General features: G+C 49.9%; 1 protein-coding gene across 2 annotated transcripts in view; it reads left to right on the top strand.

Annotated features, from left to right (window-relative positions):
- Positions 1-3,414: 3,414 nt before the first annotated feature.
- Positions 3,415-19,900, top strand: part of INPPL1 (inositol polyphosphate phosphatase like 1) — a 54,232-nt gene continuing 37,746 nt past the window's right edge. Inside the window, exons 1-2 of one of the 2 annotated variants that reach the window (XM_075198350.1) lie at positions 3,415-4,190; positions 17,633-17,696. In XM_075198350.1, the coding sequence (XP_075054451.1) occupies positions 4,015-4,190; positions 17,633-17,696 (240 nt within the window). In that variant the 5' untranslated portion in view covers positions 3,415-4,014. The remainder of the gene's footprint in view (positions 4,191-17,632; positions 17,697-19,900) is intronic. The other variant, XM_075198352.1, reaches the window with a different exon arrangement.

Genomic DNA, 19,900 nt, shown 5'->3' with positions numbered 1-19,900 from the left:
GCACCAGCTCCGCTGCTCCCTCGAGGGCCTCAGGAAGGGCCCTAGGTAACCTAGCCCTAAGGAGAAGGTACCGCCAAAGTACATACACATAAAATAAAAAACACTGATACTGCACCAAGTCCTCACTCAGCAGAGACAGGTAAAACGACACCAGCGTGACGGATGAGTCACCTCATATACCCTCCAGGTGTGTTTCTCTTCACCTGTCTCTTACTCAGCTGGAGATTAACCCATTGTACGGACTGCCGTGGAGTACGCACAGGACATCCAGGTGCCTTTATATGGAGCCCTAAATCATGCGGAAACGGCTTTGTCCGCATGATTTAGGCATTTTTAAGTAAACTTGTAATATAAGAAAAGCCTAACGCAGGAGATACTGGAGATAGGCAAAGTACCGTATTAAACTGCAGTCCCTATAATACTCAGTGGGGTCTGCAGTCTGGGGAATTATATTAAGTTCCGAAAAGGTGAGCTTGACCCCGATGGCTAAAGCCATTAAATCCAATGGGAGAGCATGGCAGGAGGGTGATCTGCGGATCATTCTCCAGCAGTGTTACTGCGCTTCACTGCGCTGTGTTACACAAATGGTAACGTGCGCAGTAGGACTCTGGATGAGAACCCGAAGCTTCATTAGAAAAAAGTCATCGTTGGGACATCCTCCTACCAGAGGCGACAGGACTCCAGTAAAATGCCCTGAAAGGTCATTGCTGCGCTGACGATGATACGTAACGGGGCAAAAAGTGGGTAATAAGCCCCCAAGTCATTTACAGAGGTCAGGGATTCTCCCCACAACTAGATGCTCTGACACGCCTACTGCGCACTGGCGGCATGCTCTCTCTCCGCCCACCTGCTCCCATCAGCCAGTGCAAACTTCTGCTCCTACACCAACAGCGCGCTCTGCAAACCAAGGCGCAGTATCATACATATAGTGCGTTGCGTAAATCAGGCGCACTGAAAGCGGAAAAGGCTGTTGTAACGCGGCTCCGCTGAATTGTGGTTCGCTAATGGAGCCCAGTTGGCTTCCCGTATGTGTGAATCTCAGCTGTGAGGTGTCCTGTGTGTGTGTCAGTTGTGATGGAGTGAATGTTAGTTACACACAGGAAGCAGAGGGAGCTGTGCAGAAGCAGTATAGTGTATGTGATGTAGTGTGTGTGTGTGTGTGTGTGATGTAGTGTGTGTGATGTAGTGTGTGTGTGTGTGATGTAGTGTGTGTGATGTAGTGTGTGTGCAGGAGCAGAATAGTGTGATGTAGTGTGTGACACACAGGAAGCTGTACAGGAGCAGTAGTGTGATGTAGTGTGTGACACACAGGAGCAGCGGTGTGATGTAGTGTGTGATGTAGTGTGTGACACACAGGAGCAGCGGTGTGATGTAGTGTGTGTGATATAGTGTGTGACACACAGGAGCAGCGGTGTGATGTAGTGTGTGATGTAGTGTGTGACACACAGGATGATGTGCAGGAGCAGCAGTGTGATGTAGTGTGTGACACACAGGAGCAGCAGTGTGATGTAGTGTGTGTGATATAGTGTGTGACACACAGGAGCAGCGGTGTGATGTAGTGTGTGATGTAGTGTGTGACACACAGGATGATGTGCAGGAGCAGCAGTGTGATGTAGTGTGTGACACACAGGAGCAGCAGTGTGATGTAGTGTGTATGATGTAGTGTGTGACACACAGGAGCAGCGGTGTGATGTAGTGTGTGACGCACAGGATGATGTGCAGGAGCAGCAGTGTGGGGTAGTGTGTGATGTAGTGTGTGATACACAGGAGCAGTGGTGTGATGTAGTGTGTGACACACAGGAAGATGTGCAGGAGCAGCAGTGTGATGTAGTGTGTGATGTAGTGTGTGATGTAGTGTGTGATGTAGTGTGTGACACACAGGAAGATGTGCAGGAGCAGCAGTGTGATGTAGTGTGTGATGTAGTGTGTGACACACAGGAGCAGCGGTGTGATGTAGTGTGTGATACACAGGAGCAGCGGTGTGATGTAGTGTGTGTGATGTAGTGTGTGACACACAGGAAGCTGTGCAGGAGCAGCGGTGTGATGTAGTGTGTGTGATGTAGTGTGTGACACACATGATGATGTGCAGGAGCAGGAGCAGCAGTGTGATGTAGTGTGTGTGATGTAGTGTGTGACACACAGGAGCAGCAGTGTGATGTAGTGTGTGATGTAGTGTGTGACACACAGGAGCAGCGGTGTGATGTAGTGTGTGATACACAGGAGCAGCGGTGTGATGTAGTGTGTGTGATGTAGTGTGTGACACACAGGAAGCTGTGCAGGAGCAGCGGTGTGATGTAGTGTGTGTGATGTAGTGTGTGACACACAGGATGATGTGCAGGAGCAGGAGCAGCAGTGTGATGTAGTGTGTGTGATGTAGTGTGTGACACACAGGAGCAGCAGTGTGATGTAGTGTGTGATGTAGTGTGTGACACACAGGATGATGTGCAGGAGCAGTAGTGTGATGTAGTGTGTGTGATGTAGTGTGTGACACACAGGAGCAGCAGTGTGATGTAGTGTGTGATGTAGTGTGTGACACACAGGAGCAGCAGTGTGATGTAGTGTGTGTGATGTAGTGTGTGACACACAGGAGCAGCAGTGTGATGTAGTGTGTGTGATGTAGTGTGTGACACACAGGATGATGTGCAGGAGCAGCAGTGTGATGTAGTGTGTGTGATGTAGTGTGTGACACACAGGATGATGTGCAGGAGCAGCAGTGTGATGTAGTGTGTGTGATGTAGTGTGTGACACACAGGATGATGTGCAGGAGCAGCAGTGTGATGTAGTGTGTGTGATGTAGTGTGTGACACACAGGATGATGTGCAGGAGCAGGAGCAGCAGTGTGATGTAGTGTGTGTGATGTAGTGTGTGACACACAGGAGCAGCAGTGTGATGTAGTGTGTGTGATGTAGTGTGTGACACACAGGATGATGTGCAGGAGCAGCAGTGTGATGTAGTGTGTGTGATGTAGTGTGTGACACACAGGATGATGTGCAGGAGCAGGAGCAGCAGTGTGATGTAGTGTGTGTGATGTAGTGTGTGACACACAGGAGCAGCAGTGTGATGTAGTGTGTGATGTAGTGTGTGACACACAGGAGCAGCAGTGTGATGTAGTGTGTGTGATGTAGTGTGTGACACACAGGAGCAGCAGTGTGATGTAGTGTGTGTGATGTAGTGTGTGACACACAGGATGATGTGCAGGAGCAGCAGTGTGATGTAGTGTGTGTGATGTAGTGTGTGACACACAGGATGATGTGCAGGAGCAGTAGTGTGATGTAGTGTGTGACACACAGGATGATGTGCAGGAGCAGTAGTGTGATGTAGTGTGTGACACACAGGATGATGTGCAGGAGCAGCAGTGTGATGTAGTGTGTGTGATGTAGTGTGTGACACACAGGAAGCTGTGCAGGAGCAGCGGGGAGGAGTTGGGCAGAAGCGCAGTTTCCTCTCTGACGCAGCGGAGCAGCGGGGTCACCACAGATCGCAGCGACAACATGCGGCTGCTTCCAGCCCCCTCCCAGCTGGTGCCAGTCCCGTGCCAGCCAGTGCCCCGGAGGCCGGGCAGCCAGTGATACCCCCCGCACCGAGGACAGGGGCACAGTCACCCCCCCGCCCTGAGGACCCCCCTCATCTGCCGGGACTGGATCTGGGATTATTCCTCAGTGGATGCTGCTGCTCCTGGGGGCTGCAGGGTCTGGGCCCAGCTCCCACCTCACTACACCTCACCTCACACCTCACTACACCTCCCACCTCCCTACACCCCACCTCCCACCTCACTACATCCCACCCAACTTCTGCTTCTTCCATTTCAGAAACTTTTTTCTATTATTTGCACAACTTTTTAAAAGTTTCCTAAACTTTGTTGCCTGAGGGCCCCCAGCTCCCTGGTTGGCTGCTGACATTGTGTTGTTGTTGTTGTATCATTGTCTGTGGTGCTGACTAGAAGTGTCCAAGCTGCAGTCTGGATGGACTTTTCTTTGTCCTTAAATTGGATTTTCTCATTGCTGTGTGCTGGATATGGCTTCTGGCTGCGCTGGTGTCCAGGGGGCCCCAGGGAACATGGCCCTGCCCTGGTACCACCGGGATCTGAGTCGTGCAGCTGCTGAAGATTTGCTGGCCAAGGCTGGCAGGGATGGCAGCTTCCTGGTACGAGACAGCGAGAGTGTCACTGGGGCTTATGCCCTCTGTGTCCTGTAAGTATTACCTCTCCTAGGGCACTGTTTTATCATTTATATGGTTCATAACGTTACATAGCTCTGTATTAAATGATACCCTTGTTTTTCTGTAGCGCCAACATATACTGCAGCACCGCTTGTAGTAAAGGAAGGAATATATATATATAGCATGCAGATACATGCCAATGTAACAGGCGGTGGGTGATGAGTGTGCCATGGAAGGTTGTGCATCATAAATTAGTAAACCAGAAAGGAAGGAAGTGAAATAATCTGAGTTTAATGAAAGGACGAGAGGATCTGGCGCACAAGAGCTTGCACTTTAGAGCAGTCATGTCATACAAGTTTGAAGAGGTTGAGTTTGCAGAGATTAATACCGAGTAAGGTCCACATTTGTTTTGGGGAGGGGGACAAGCTGGATTGAAAGAAATACTACATTGTTTATGATCTGTACATAACTCTGTTCTCCTTTCTAAATGTTATTATAGTCTTGATTTTTTAAAAATTAATGACTGCATTTGTCACTTACACTAGTGCAATGTGTTACATTTTTATTTAGATATAGGAAGTGGTAACCCATCCACTATTTGAGACAGGCACTGAACGGTGAATGCGAGGGCCACATGTGGCCCCAAAGCACAATCTGATCATACCTTATGCATCTATATATTGATGGTGACACAAATGATTTAAAGGCAGGATTTGGCCATATATCTGTGTTGTGTGCTGATTGCTAGGAGCAGTCTAATAAAGATCACATACACACAGCGGAGCCCCTGAGAACGCAGCCTTCCCATTCGCTAAGAGCCAGTGACATCACTCAGGAATGGCGGGCTGCCTCTGCGATGTCATTGGTCCCTACAGAATAGATAATCCGCATTGGACTATTGGTCCAGCCTGTAAAATTGCAGCCCCTGGTTTGTGTAGGTGACTGGCACATATTATATTATTATGTAGTTAAAGCAGAAGCATCATTTATTTATATAGCGCCAACAAATTCTATAGCGCTTTACTATTTGGAACAAACACTGTAATAAACACTGGGTGATACAGACACAGAGGTAAGACGGCTCTGCCCGCAGTCTGACAGTCTGTGGTATCGGAGTGTTAACAAAAGAACGGCCGGATTTATTGTTGCCCCCAGGGCTGAATTTGTGGTGTGCCCCGTTCACCCCCATCCTCGCACCTCCGCCACCTCCCATCTATAGGGAAATGATCGGGTTTTTATTTCTCTATGTTGTAGGCACTTTTCCAGCATGTGCAATTGTGTTAAACAGTCTGTCTGCGACGGCTGCGGTTCTGCTGCCCCATGCAGGAGCCCGTACTGCCTGCTGTGACTGCAGCAGGGGATAGTGACCTATTCTGCTTCTTACGGGGTTAAATTGTAGTTCTGATGGTGATCAGTGATAGAATAGATCACACATTGTAACTAGCGAGTCCCTTCCGTGCAGACGTTGTGTAGCGGCAGGGGGCTCCGCGCGGACATTGTGTAGCGGCAGGGGGCTCCGTTTGGACGTTGTGTAGCGGCAGCGTGCTTCGTTTGGACGTTGTGTAGCGGCAGGGGGCTCCGTTTGGACGTTGTGTAGCGGCAGGGGGCTTCGTTTGGACGTTGTGTAGCGGCAGGGGGCTTCGTTTGGACGTTGTGTAGCGGCAGGGGGCTCCGCGCGGACGTTGTAGAGCGGCAGGGGGCTGTGCGGGGGGCTCTGTGTATATAGTATCTGTGTTGCAGGGGCCGCTGTGTGATAATAAACTGTACAAGGTGACAATTCAGTCCCAGTTTGTGTTGAGGACACGGAGGGTCTGGTCACACTGCTTTATGCCCCCTACAAGTGTACCCCCCCTCCATCCCGCCTAGATTCCAGAGCAGTGAGAGGGGAGGGGGCCACCAGAGGAAGGGGGGATATAGCTGAACGTTTTGGCTGTATCACTGTGTAGTCTGTAGTAACGGTGCGTGTTCTGTGTACATTACACGTCACATCCGGCCCCTTCCTGTCATTGTGTGATCTCTCCATGGACATGATCAGACTTCCCGGTGAGAAGTGTTCTGTACATAGATCCAGAAGGTCGGCTGAGACCCCCGACCTGCGGGGGAATCCCCCACTGGCTCTCCCAGATCAGATGACATCACGATGATGTCATATAACACGTGTTACCGGACAGACCCCCTCCCTTGTCGCACGGGGTCTGTCTAGTGATCTGGTTTCAGTACACATGTGAGACGTGCAGGGGGGGGATCTTATCGGACACCCCTTCGTGCACCCGCCTCTGCTTTCCTGAGACGACACATAAAGAGGAACTAGAGAAGCCTCACTTCCCCTGTAAGATCTGACAGAATAAGCAAATTACTCGAAGGCCGATGTCTCCTATGTGACAGCTGTGTGGGGGGAACAAAATCTCACCCCTGACCCTCACTTGATAATCAGAGGATTTGCAAATTACTGTAGTTAACTTTTCTGTTCGATTAAAAAGTAAACACGCATTAAACCTGTATGTAGCCTATCTACTTGTGAGCTATCAGCTAACACGGGTCAGTTGCAGTCGGAGAAGATATTGGTCCTTCCCTCTCTGCTGCAGTACACAGGGCGGCCTGTTGTAGTGTTAGTTGTTATATTTGTTGCAACAATGTTGCTCCACTCTACAAAACAGTTACTCCTTAGAGGGGAGGGTCTGCTGAGGATCAGACAATAGTCCTTAAGGGGAGGGTCTGCTGAGGATCAGACAATAGTCCTTAAGGGGAGTGTCTGCTGAGGATCAGACAATAGTCCTTAGGGGGAGGGTCTGCTGAGATCAGGAGATAGTCCTTCTTGTGTGACCGTCTCATTGTCCTCATTTATATAGCGCCACCAATTCCGTTGCGCTGTACAGAGAGAATATTTGTCCCCTGCCCCATTGAGCTTACAGTCTAAATTCCCTACCACAGACAGACAAGGGTTAGTTTATCAGCAGCCAGTTAAGCTACCGGTATGTTTTTGGAGTGTGGGAGAGAACCAGGAGGTGTTCTAACCTTCTTATTAGGGTTACGGGGTAGTGACTGTGTTATGTAACTGATGAACAATAATAACTTTTATTGTAGACTTCACTTTATTCCTTGTTACTGTTACTGGGATCTTTGTACAACAGGTCACAGCACACAACATACAGGGAATCACCGGTACCACATCCCAGGGGTATCGTCTGCTAAGCCCACTCCCGAAAAACCCAAATTAGTTAGTGAACTAACAAAGAGACCGTGTGATGCCCTCAACCGAATACTTAGAGACCTAGGTGATTTGTGGTCTGGTACAGGAACCTTCCCTGACTATGGTGCCTAGTAGTAGTGTCTCACAGCTTTCTCCCGGCCTTAACCAGTGTCTAACAGGATGCTCAGGTGTCGTAGGTGACGTCATCTATCCGGTATCCACAGAGAGTCACCCAGCCAGACGGGACCTCGGTTCACAGCCTATGGTCGTAGCTCACGTCATATCTGTCCGTCTTGATATATCCCTCCCGTTCCCGTACTTGTGAGGAATGGAGAATAATTGGGCGGAGGGTCTCTATAACGTCCGCAGTGCTCAGTTACCGCTCAGTATAATACAATGGCGGCTATAGGAAGGTTCATCGTGTAAATGGTCCAGTACGGTGGATGGAGGTCTCCAGAGCGCCCCTCTAAGGCTCTGTTATTTGTGAGGACAGAGTACGAGGGGTTGTCCATGTTTATATCAGATGGGGGGTTGTACGAGCCCTTAGTGACGTACAGAAGCGGATCATATTCTTAATTTTCAGCCAGAAACTGTTAAATGTCTGTGTGTGTGTGTGTGTATATATATATATAATTAGTGTGTATATCTGTTACTTTCTTGAGTGTCGATGCCCTGCATTCTGACAGGTAGAAAAAGGAAGAGAGAGCCATCTATTCAGTTCTGTGATTTCCTGAGAGCTGTTCTAGTGGAAGTTGTGGTTAAACCCTTCTATGAATAGGTGTCATTTCCCTATCAATATCCTAAATAACGTGTCCTGTGTGTGGTGGGGTCCTCTCCTCAGTCTCCTCCGCTCTCTCCATCAGGCGTATCCTCAGGTTTGATCCCTGGATCATCAGACGTCGGCCGGCTGCTCCCCCAGCTCTGAGGAGTTTTGTGGCAGCTGTGCTGGAGGCAGCGGGGGAGGTTTCTGAGAGACGCCGGGTGACATCTGGTCGCCCCCCCATATCAGCTGCTTTGTGTGGTATAAATAACTGTATAACAATCACCCAGTGTTTATACCTCATGATCAATCTGCGGAGCTACAAATGTAACAGTACAGAAGGGACAATGTTTTTAATGTGTCCTTTATACACTGGGGGTGGCCATTTTATGGGCTGAACCAACATCCAGAAGCTATTCAGCCAATCAGATTATCAGGAGCCAGTGTTAGCCTATTATTAAAGGAACGTACCAGTTGGGTGACTTCTCTTAACGAATGAGATCGGGGGACCCCCATGGTAAATCCAACTAAGCGTTTTACAGTTTTTTCCTAACAATTTCGCCACTGGGTGGCGCTGCTCTGCGGGTTACTGACACAATATTACATTAAATGCCGCTTCTCGAGGATGTTTTCTCCTCACTTTAGATTTCATTTCCTTTTTGTTTTTTCAAAGACTAGAAAACAGCGCATTGTAATGACCCGGGTCAGATAACACTGTCTGTGTGACGGTATAATGCTGGGACAGTAATTGGGATCACAGTCCAGATTCCAGGCTGTAAGGTGCGGCACACAGCTGACACTCAGTACCAGGCTTACTGCTGAACACACCTGTGCCGTCTGCGCGGTCATTGTCTCCCTGATACACACATGTCCTGTGTAAGCACAGCCGCTGATGAATAATCACATTATTAAATAATACATCAGCATTGTGTGAGGGGAGTTTTCAGGAACCCAAAGTGTTTACTTAACAAAATGCAGCTTAACGACAAACAGACAGCGGTAATCACTAGTTTGGCAAGGTCAGCTGGAGAGCAGACCTCTTATTTACAGAATATTTATGTAATGGTGAAAATAAATGAGGGGAAGGACATCAATGATAGTCAGGCTGCTTATAAAACACCCTTCTTACCTCGCCCAGCGATATGATGTCACAGGATAGATCAGACGTTATCACTTATCTAATTATATCTTGCACTATTCCGAATCCACCAGACTAAGAGTTTCTAATTGCTGGTGACTTGGTTATGGCCACTCACTAAGTCATTTGTTCACCCCTTTTACAAGTATTGAGGATTTCCGCTTTCTGTTAGTGACTATAACTAGCTGCTCCTTAAAGAGCCAGTAAAACCACTTTATTTACATTAAATAATCGGCCTGTTTACACTTTACATGATACGTCCTCCAAGCTCTCACAACTCTGCAGCAGGCTGCCGTGTTAGGTGGGAGGAGCTTATCTAACAGAGCAGACACAACATGACTGACAGGTTTGTAGACTTGCTTTACAGAGCTGCACTGTGTGGACTGGTTGATTTATGTAAAGTGGCAGGGGCAGTGATGTCACAGCAGCTCAGATGACTGCAACCAACTGCTTTCACTATAGCTCTAATATACATGGCTCTATTTATCTCTCAATAATGGCACTGGTTCCTTGTGAATTGATTAAATATTGGTTGAGCCAACAAAATACCTCTATAGTGTGTATACGACCGGTCCACTCCGATTTCTGTGATTGTGTCCCTGTATCTGTGTGCTGACTGATGCTGCAGGCATATTTACATAAAGGAAGGTTGAACAATTAGTACTTAGAAATTATTTCCATATGTGTGTACTGAGAGGAACGGCCAGGGTCATGTGACGTGAAGGGCAGGTGTGTGAGGCGGCCATCTTTGTATGGGTTACATAGGAGCCAACTTGTCTTCAGCCTCAGGGCTGTTTACTGAGGAATCCAGAATCTCAGTAATGCCACAAACGCCTGTCCTGGAGGCTGGGAATTTACCTCTGTTCCTCATGTTGAAGGAATTTCACTGAAGCAACATGGATGAATGAACGTTCAGTCGTGTGTTCGTTATTTAAACGATCCAGTTGCGTAATTAGAGTAAATTTATATAGGTTAACAACAAGTACAGACAGAGTATACGCATATTTAATGTATATTGACTGGGGGTCTCCCACCGACTGACAAATCTCTGGGCTTTATTCCCATAATGGAATATATTCTCCTTCCCGGAGCGCTATATACACAGAACGTGCCTCAGCGCGCTGTGAGTGTCTTTAATAAGGACGTAGTAGGACGCGCTCTCCCAGATACATTCAGATCACGGTAGTGGGTTGTAAGCACTGCCCTATGTAGCACTCCAAAGTGTTACAAACAGAGTCACACTTCCCCTTTTAGGGATCAGTAAAAACCAAAACAACAGAAGTGTCTGTTTATGTTGGAGACACTTTCTGCTTTTTAAGATTATGCACAGTCTGCGTTAGTATAAATAGAACGTGCAGGTCTGACTTTATCAAGCTGACGTTCTGGTTTGTTCTTTTCTCTTTCATAGGTATATTATGACAGGAATATCTTTTTGCCCTCACCCTGTCAGTCTGTCTGCCTGTGTGTACTCAGGGAACAGGCTCCGCCTACTTGTGCTATAAGTTATCCCCCATATAGTGAGAATGTAGCCAGCTCACTGAGGCGTGTGGGGTTCTTATACCCATAGTAAGTAGTGATCGGACTAGGCTCGTCCTTACTTTGCGGTTTCTGCCGCTGTGACGCGATAGACGGCGGAAGCTCCTCCCTTATCTATAAGCCAATCTCATTTATGACAGTTGTGCAGATTTGCAGCGATAATTCTCTTTTGTGACACCGCCCTCCAACCCTTACTTCCCATTTTTTGGAAATGGAGCTGCGAATATTTGCTTTTGCCGATAGGAGGAGCTTGGTGAATCGGCGCAGTCCTGGCTGAATGCAAAATGAATTGCTCCGACTTATGGTAAAAATGATTTCATTGTGCAGGACAGTTTAAATGAGCCGGCTTAGGTGGAAAATGAACAGATGGCCCCGATGTCCCATCACTCTATGATTCATTTAACATATAAACTAAGCTAAACCGTATTAAAAAGTATTTTAAATTCTTTAAATAAACTGACGTATTTTACTTTATGAAGGGGGGTTCTATGGGGGGGAGTACTGCATTTTCAGTAGCAGCTGTAAACCCAAAAATATACAAGTATCCTCCTCATGAGTGTTTCCGGAAAGTGGGTGTTCACCACTTGTAAATGAGCATTCGTGTCCTAGTGGAATCTGATGGGTAAAACAAACAAATCAATCTGAGAATGCAGTTGTTTGAGCTGCTGTGATGTCACTGGTCCTGTCTACGTGTATGAATCTACCAATCCACACAATGCATTTCTCCTTTAGAAAAGCCCCTCCCTCCTGACATGGTGAGCGGCTGCAGCTGAGGGGAAGGCAGCATGGTGCGGACATATTTAGTTAACTGTTAGCTCTTCAGTTATCTCGTGCATATGCACAGCCTTTCATAAATATTTATATCTGTCCCATCGCTACAATCTCGTCTAAGGTGTGGGAACGAAGAATAGAGAGCTGGCTGTACAGGATAGGAAGAATTTCCACACACACCCAATAGACATTGCAAAAGTCCTGCAGCTAGGAATTGTGGGTAGAGATATGCAAATGACCACCGTCCTGCAGCTAGGAATTGTGGGTAGAGATATGCAAAAGACCACCGTCCTGCAACTAGGAATTGTGGGTAGATATATGTAGGTGACCACATGTCTTATAAGAACACACTTACATATCTCAGTATCTATTGTGGGGGTGGACTGTATATCATATAAACAAGATACAATCAGTAGCACAACTTTGGTTTAATGAATAAACACACTGTACACACACCTGTAATACTGTTTGTTATATTGGGCCCATCTGAAAGAAATAATTAACATTCTCCTATATGAAACCTAAAGTTAAATACATTGTTCAGCTCTGCCGAACTTTTACTGCAACTTTGTCTGAAAGGGCGATGGAGTATTTCTGGCCGCTTCTCTCTCCAGTCGCCCTTCTCGCCTCTTCCTCCTCTCTCTCCTCTTCCCCTCCCCACTCTCTCTCCTCTTCCCCTCCCCCACGCTCTCATCCTCTTCCCCCTCCCCCGCGCTCTCTCCTCTTCCCTCCCCCACGCTCTCTCCTCTTCCCCTCCCCCGACGCTCTCTCCACTTCCCCTCCCCCGCGCTCTCTCCTCTTCCCCTCCCCCGCGCTCTCTCCTCTTCCCCTCCCCCCGCGCTCTCTCCTCTTCCCCTCCCCCGCGCTCTCTCCTCTTCCCCTCCCCCGCTCTCTCTCCTCTTCCCCCTCCCCCGCTCTCTCTCCTCTTCCCTCCCCCGACTCTCTCTCCTCTTCCCCCTCCCCGCGCTCTCTCCTCTTCCCCCTCCCCCCGCGCTCTCTCCTCTTCCCCTCCCCCGCGTCTCTCCTCTTCCCCTCCCCCGCGCTCTCTCCTCTTCCCCTCCCCGCGCTCTCTCCTCTTCCCCTCCCCCGCGCTCTCTCCTCTTCCCCTCCCCCGCGCTCTCTCCTCTTCCCCTCCCCCGCGCTCTCTCCTCTTCCCCCTCCCCCGCGCTCTCTCCTCTTCCCCCTCCCCCGCGCTCTCTCCTCTTCCCCCTCCCCCGCTCTCTCTCCTCTTCCCCCTCCCCGCTCTCTCTCCTCTTCCCCCTCCCCCGCTCTCTCTCCTCTTCCCCCTCCCCCGCTCTCTCTCCTCTTCCCTCCCCCGCGCTCTCTCCTCTTCCCTCCCCCGCGCTCTCTCCTCTCCCCCTCCCCCGCGCTCTCTTCCTCTTCCCCTCCCCCGCTCTCTCTCCTCTTCCCCCCTCCCCCGCTCTCTCTCCTCTTCCCCCTCCCCCGCTCTCTCTCCTCTTCCCCTCCCCCGCTCTCTCTCCTCTTCCCCCTCCCCCGCTCTCTCTCCTTCTCCCCTCCCCCGCTCTCTCCTCTTCCCCCTCCCCCGCGCTCTCTCCTCTTCCCCCTCCCCGCGCTCTCTCCTCTTCCCCCTCCCCCGCGCTCTCTCCTCTTCCCCCTCCCCCGCGCTCTCTCCTCTTCCCCCTCCCCGCGCTCTCTCCTCTTCCCCTCCCCCGCTCACTCTCCTCTTCCCCCTCCCCCGCGCTCTCTTCCTCTTCCCCCTCCCCCGCTCTCTCTCCTCTTCCCTCCCCCCCCGCTCTCTCTCCTCTTCCCCTCCCCCCCGCTCTCTCTCCTCTTCCCCCCCCCGCTCTCTTTCCTCTCCTTCCCCCTCCCCCCCCCGCTCCTCTCCCCCCCCTGCTCTCTCGCCTCTTTCCCCCCACTCTCTCTCTTCTCCCCTCCCCTCCCCCGCTCTCTCTCCTCTTCCCCTCCCCCGCTCCCTCTCCTCTTCCCCTCCCCCGCCCTCTCCTCTTTCCCCCTCCCCCGCGCTCTCTCCTCTTTCCCCTCCCCCCCGCGCTCTCTCCTCTTTCCCCTCCCCCCGCGCTCTCTCCTCTTTCCCCTCCCCCCGCGCTCTCTCCTCTTTCCCCCTCCCCCCGCGCTCTCTCCTCTTTCCCCTCCCCCCGCGCTCTCTCCTCTTTCCCCTCCCCCCGCGCTCTCTCCTCTTTCCCCTCCCCCCGCGCTCTCTCTCTTTCCCCTCCCCCCGCGCTCTCTCCTCTTTCCCCTCCCCCCCCGCGCTCTCTCCTCTTTCCCCTCCCCCCGCGCTCTCTCCTCTTCCCCTCCCCCCCGCGCTCTCTCCTCTTCCCCTCCCCCCCGCGCTCTCTCCTCTTCCCCCCCCCGCTCTCTTCTCTCCTTCCCCCTCCCCCCCCCCCGCTCCTCTCCCCCCCTGCTCTCTCGCCTCTTTCCCCCCCACTCTCTCTCTTCTCCCCTCCCCTCCCCACTCTCTCTCCTCTTCGCCTCCGCCACTGTCTCTCCTCTTCCCCCCCAAACTTAGGCGGTAGGCCGGCGGTTCCCAAAGTGTGCGCCACGGCTCCCAGGGGTGCCGCGAAGCTGTCACTGGGGTGCCGCGAAGCTGTCACTGGGGTGCCGCGAAGCTGTCACTGGGGTGCCGCGAAGCTGTCACTGGGGTGCCGCGAAGCTGTCACTGGGGTGCCGCGGCCAGCCATAAAAAAAAGAAGGAACACGGAAACTACCAATCTGCGCGCGCCGGGTTCCAGCAGCCTCCTCTCTCCCGCAGCTGTCACTGAATATTGACGTCAGTGACAGCTGCGGGAGAGAGAGGGCTGCTGGGTTCCGGCGCTGCGCGGATTGGTAAGTTTCTGTGTTCCTTCTTTTTTCTATGGCTGGCGTGGGAGGGATCGTGGCAGAGGAGGGGGTACAGAGGGGCAGAGGAGGGGGTACAGAGGGCAGAGGAGGGGGGCAGAGGAGGGGACAGAGGGCAGAGGGGCAACGTGAGAGGGGGCAGTGTGCCTGGTTGCAGAGGGGGCATTTTTGCACACAACTAAATAAGTATTTCTGTCGTGACCTAAATACTTGTTACAATTTTTTGACCCAACTACTTCTAAAAACAGGACTGCTCAGTAATTATTTTGGAGGGGTGTCTTGAAAAAATTTGGAGACTCTAAGGGTGCAGCGAACTGCAAAAGTTTGGGAATCACTGCGTAGGGCCTAAGTTTGTTCTCTGAATGGGTGACACGTGAAATCTGTGGTTATAACAATGTGGGGGGACTCCAGTGTGGGGCCCCTGCATCCGGCCTGAGGTTCTGACCTATCTTCAGTATCCTCCCTGGTACCATATGGGCGCTCGGAGCAGCGTGGCATTGTGGGTAGTGGCATCTGAGGCTCAGTATCTCGCAGATTCCCTGTTCTCGTGCAATGTTTCATCACTTTCATCCTCTGTCATCACATTCGGACCATTGTCGCTGTTGGAAATATTAATAAGTGGGACAGTAATAGCGTCTCTGTGTGTAACTGATTTCATTACTTTATTTTACCCAACATTTATTGCATAGTATATTGTGCCAGGAATATGTCCCTCTGACAACCAGTGAGAACCTGCTGGCACGGGCACTCAAAATATATTTGTTGTGGGTGAGACAGGCGGCATCAGCACTGTGTGTACTGGTATCACTGGGGGGGGTCAGCACTGTGTGTACTGGTATCACTGGGGGGGAGGGGGGGCAGCACTGTGTGTACTGGTAACACTGGGGGGGAGGGGGGGCAGCACTGTGTGTACTGGTATCACTGGGGGGGAGGGGGGGCAGCACTGTGTGTACTGGTAACACTGGGGGGGGCAGCACTGTGTGTACTGGTAACACTGGGGGGGGGCAGCACTGTGTGTACTGGTATCACTGGGGGGGAGGGGGGGCAGCACTGTGTGTACTGGTATCACTGGGGGGGAGGGGGGGCAGCACTGTGTGTACTGGTAACACTGGGGGGGGCAGCACTGTGTGTACTGGTAACACTGGGGGGGGGGCAGCACTGTGTACTGGTAACACTGGGGGGGGAGGGGGGCAGCACTGTGTGTACTGGTAACACTGGGGGGGAGGGGGGGCAGCACTGTGTGTACTGGTAACACTGGGGGGGCAGCACTGTGTGTACTGGTAACACTGGGGGGGAGGGGGGCAGCACTGTGTGTACTGGTAACACTGGGGGGGGGCAGCACTGTGTGTACTGGTAACTCTGGGGGGCGGGGGGCGGTATGAGGCCGGGCTGGGATACAACAAGAGTCTCCTCCTCTCACACCTGGCCCCCAGGTAAGTGGCCCTCACGGGCATTGCGGACTGCCTCTTCTCCCCCCAGGTTGCACATAAACATGTCAGCTCAGTATGCGTGTGCTGTGTATGACTCTGCATTGTGTGTTACATACATTAATAATAAATGCACACTGTGACACTATGGATCCGGGTTGCTGTGAATGGATCCCCCCTGGCCTATCACACTAACCAGGGCTGCTGGGTAGCAGGCAGAGCGGTGGTACCGGAAACGCTTGGGTCCAAAACCTCAGACACAGCCAGAGAATGGATTAGGTTTAGGGTCTAATCACAGGAATACAACGATATTGAAGATGGTTCCAAGCAGGTGTTTGAAGCAAGATGTTTATTTGCTCTCACTGATCAGAGGTATCGGTGATCAAGTCAGATGTTGAACTCAGAAGAACACTTACATGCTCACACAGATCAACTTTTATACAGTTCAGAAATAGTCTAGAATAGTTTAGAATCAGGATATACTATATTTACACAAACATAGATTTACATGCATTTCAAGGCTAACAAAATGTATACTTATCTATGAATAGAACCACTGTGATGTCCTACACCTGGTTTTCAAATGCAGAGAAACCAGGAGCCAGTCTTAATTAAAGTTCCTGCCTTCAATGTTGGACCTTCCACATCAAAAGATCTAATTAACGTGTGGCCTTTCATCAGACCGTTCGGATACATATTCACACAGAACAACAAAAACCAAAACAAGCTAGTTTCCCACATCACAATACATCAAAGGCCTGGTAAACACAGGCTCATTGTATCGGATAATACATCAGAAATAGTCATATCCTATAGCAGGTTAAACAGAAAAAACAACTTTTCTACCCTGGTCTCAGAGATAACGATTTCCTATCTCACAATATATAAAAAAAATAAGTGCCTATGCAATTCTATAAATTTGCGCCCTGCTCTATTTCCTTTCAATTTATTGATACCATAAGTTATTTACTAGTGATCCAGTCACACACTGCAGACGGAGGGGTCTGTGTTGTCTCCAGTCAGAAGACTGAATGTGTAAAGTTCGGTAACGCTGAGCGCCGCTGTCTCTGTATAACTGAGCGCCGCTGTCTCTGTATAACTGAGCGCCGCTGTCTCTGTATAACTGCGAGCGCCGCTGTCTCTGTATAACTGCGAGCGCCGCTGTCTCTGTATGACGCCGAGCGCCTCTGTCTCTGTATGACGCCGAGCGCCGCTGTCTCTGTATAACGCCGAGCGCCGCTGTCTCTGTATAACGCCGAGCGCCGCTGTCTCTGTATAACGCCGAGCGCCGCTGTCTCTTTATAACGCCGAGCGCCGCTGTCTCTTTATAACGCCGAGCGCCGCTGTCTCTTTATAACGCCGAGCGCCGCTGTCTCTGTATAACTGCGAGCGCCGCTGTCTCTTTATAACGCCGAGCGCCGCTGTCTCTTTATAACGCCGAGCGCCGCTGTCTCTGTATAACGCCGAGCGCCGCTGTCTCTGTATAACTGTGTTTATACCTCATGCTCCTCAGTATGACGCTGTCTGCGCCAGTCTGTAGTCACTGTTAAAGGTTCCTATTCCCCAGTAAAGACAGGGACAACTATTACCACAGATGGAGATGTACGATTAAAGAATAGAGAAATGTCTAAATAATATTACATATTATCATTATATTCCTATAGTAGGATGTATAGCACAGTTCATGTTGTAAATCCCAGTTTGCTGGTGGATTCGCTGTAATACGTGAGGGCAGCGATCCCTATGTGATGACATAACCTTAGAGGTTGGAGATCATGTATGTTGTACTAACCCTATGATCACATGTAATAATCTCACTGTGTCACTTCCCTCCGCAGGTTTCAGAAGCATGTGCACACGTACCGGATCCTGCCGGACGAGGACGACTTCCTGGCTGTACAGGTACCACGTTATTTAATAGTATTATTTCAATGCGGCCGTCATACTCAAGCTTGCCCCAGGAATATTATTTTTGGTTTGTTTAGTTACATTAATGTCCCCTCCCGGACCTAATGCCAGGGGCTCATATATGCAAATGAGGGGAGGAGTAATGCAGAATGCTGGCACAGTGGCTCCTGTGGAACAATGAGAAATGTAACAACAGGACTCGTTTCTGTGTTTAAAGTAAAACTTACACACAGCTATTGTGTGAGCTGATCTAATATTCATGACCTCTTAAATATTAATCAGGGAGAGCCTCAGTGATGTCACAGTGATGTCACCGGACTGGCTCAACCCACGTAAATAGCTGCCCCCACTGTGTGCAAGTGACAAGTCTCTTTTAATACCTACAATATCATATACCAGATCCATATCTGATATTTATAACCACCAGTGACATGATTTACGTACAAATAGTCTTACATTAATTCTCACCGGTTTAGAGAAACGTTGTTACATGTATCGGGTGTGTCAGCGTTTAAGTTTTTTTTTTTTTAGATCTCAGGACCTTTATTTTAAACTGTTTTTATCATTAATGTCTATATTATTACCAGGTGACATTTATTATTATTTTTCCCTGTGTGTTCTTTGCGACTTTTATATTCACGTATGTATTGGACGTATCCTGCAGTGTCCTATGCAGTAGAGCAGAGCGGACCTAGACTCAAATTATTTACCAGACACATAGGCAAACCGAGGGGGGGGGGGGTTCCCTAGTGTCTGGAAACCCCCATCTCAGCCTGGGCTACTGTATGCTTTAGGTGGCTGGACCTTGCCCAGGACCATCCACTTTGCAGCTTGTGTGCAGATCGTTTCCGTCTGCACTGTTCACAGCCATCTCTCCCCAACAATTATTGAAAGCAGCAAGAACAGGTAGGAGAGAGCCGACTGTTCTGACACAATCAGGACTTTGTCCTGATTGTAGGGATAGATATGTCTCGTTTCATACGGCTCTGCTCGAAAAAGGAGAGCTGTGTGCACCTAACAGTAGTGCACGCAGCATTGCCTGTGTATATTATGGGGATAGGAAGAGTAGGAGAGCAGCCAAGAACCGTCTCAAATATAGCCACGCCCTGAAGCGCGCTGGCCACGCCCTCTGACGGTGTAGCATGGAAACCCCTCCCTACAAGTCCAGCGTTTGCCCCTGAGACGTATCTTCAGATCTCTTCTTGTTGAATTTGGGAGTACACAAAGCCTTGATGAACCAGGCCCTGATTATTTAGGGTTCGGATAATCTAATGCAGGATTTGTCCTGAATTTGGCACAATCCTCAGGATTTATAACAAGATGCTTCAGATTTGCCGATCCGGATACAGATCCTTATTCCCTGACACGTTATACTGAGGGTTATATCTCCCGGGATTAATAATAAGAGTTGATAATTTATGTCCTCTCCTGCTTTATATTAATGAACAATTTAGGGTTTGAATTTTCTTTAAGTGGCAAAATCTTTTGTAACAGAGTTCAAACCTTCTGCCCAATATCCTAAATCAAGGCAGACATTTAAGTTTATTTTGTATTTACTAATTGTTATTAGTATTTATTACTTATTGCTATTAATATGGCGGTAGTCGTACTGTCGTCTCTGTACGCACTGGATTGGTCAGCCGGGTCCGTCTACCAGTTTATGAAAGGAACGAATAGATGTTTATTTCTATAAATCTTATGTTCTAAGTAAAATAGCAACAAATAAAAGGTGTATTTGTGTTTGGTGCCACATTCTGATGAAAGTAGATCCTGTACACCGCGGAGGCAGCCATTCTGATCCAGTAGTCACTTTCTAGGTCGTTTGATGGGTTAATATGGTTCACCCACAAGATGGCCGCCTCCAGTGTGTGTCGGTGACACTTGTTGGTGCAGTTGAACTTCTGAACTGTGTATTGGTGACGCTGCTGGTGCTCAGTATATCACGCGATGGTTGTAGGAGTAATTAGTACATTTACGGTGTTACTGGTGATTTTGCACCACGTGGACGCTGGGCCGGGGGACGGGAGCAGCTGCTGTCAGTCTGTCCAGAAAACATCAGTCTAGACGGCCGGACAGCTGCACAAACAGGTGTCCCCGACTCTCTCTGCGAGACACAGAATCCTTGTTTGTCCTAACTGACAGCCTCGTGCACGCTCTGGGGTGTACCCCCTCCTATCTCAGTCATGAGATGCTCAGCA

This window comes from Mixophyes fleayi, chromosome 2, assembly GCF_038048845.1.
Source record: "Mixophyes fleayi isolate aMixFle1 chromosome 2, aMixFle1.hap1, whole genome shotgun sequence".
NCBI classification, from domain to species: Eukaryota; Metazoa; Chordata; class Amphibia; order Anura; family Limnodynastidae; genus Mixophyes; species Mixophyes fleayi.
Note: the sequence above shows the minus strand (reverse complement) of the source record. Positions and strands in the feature narration are given on the sequence as shown.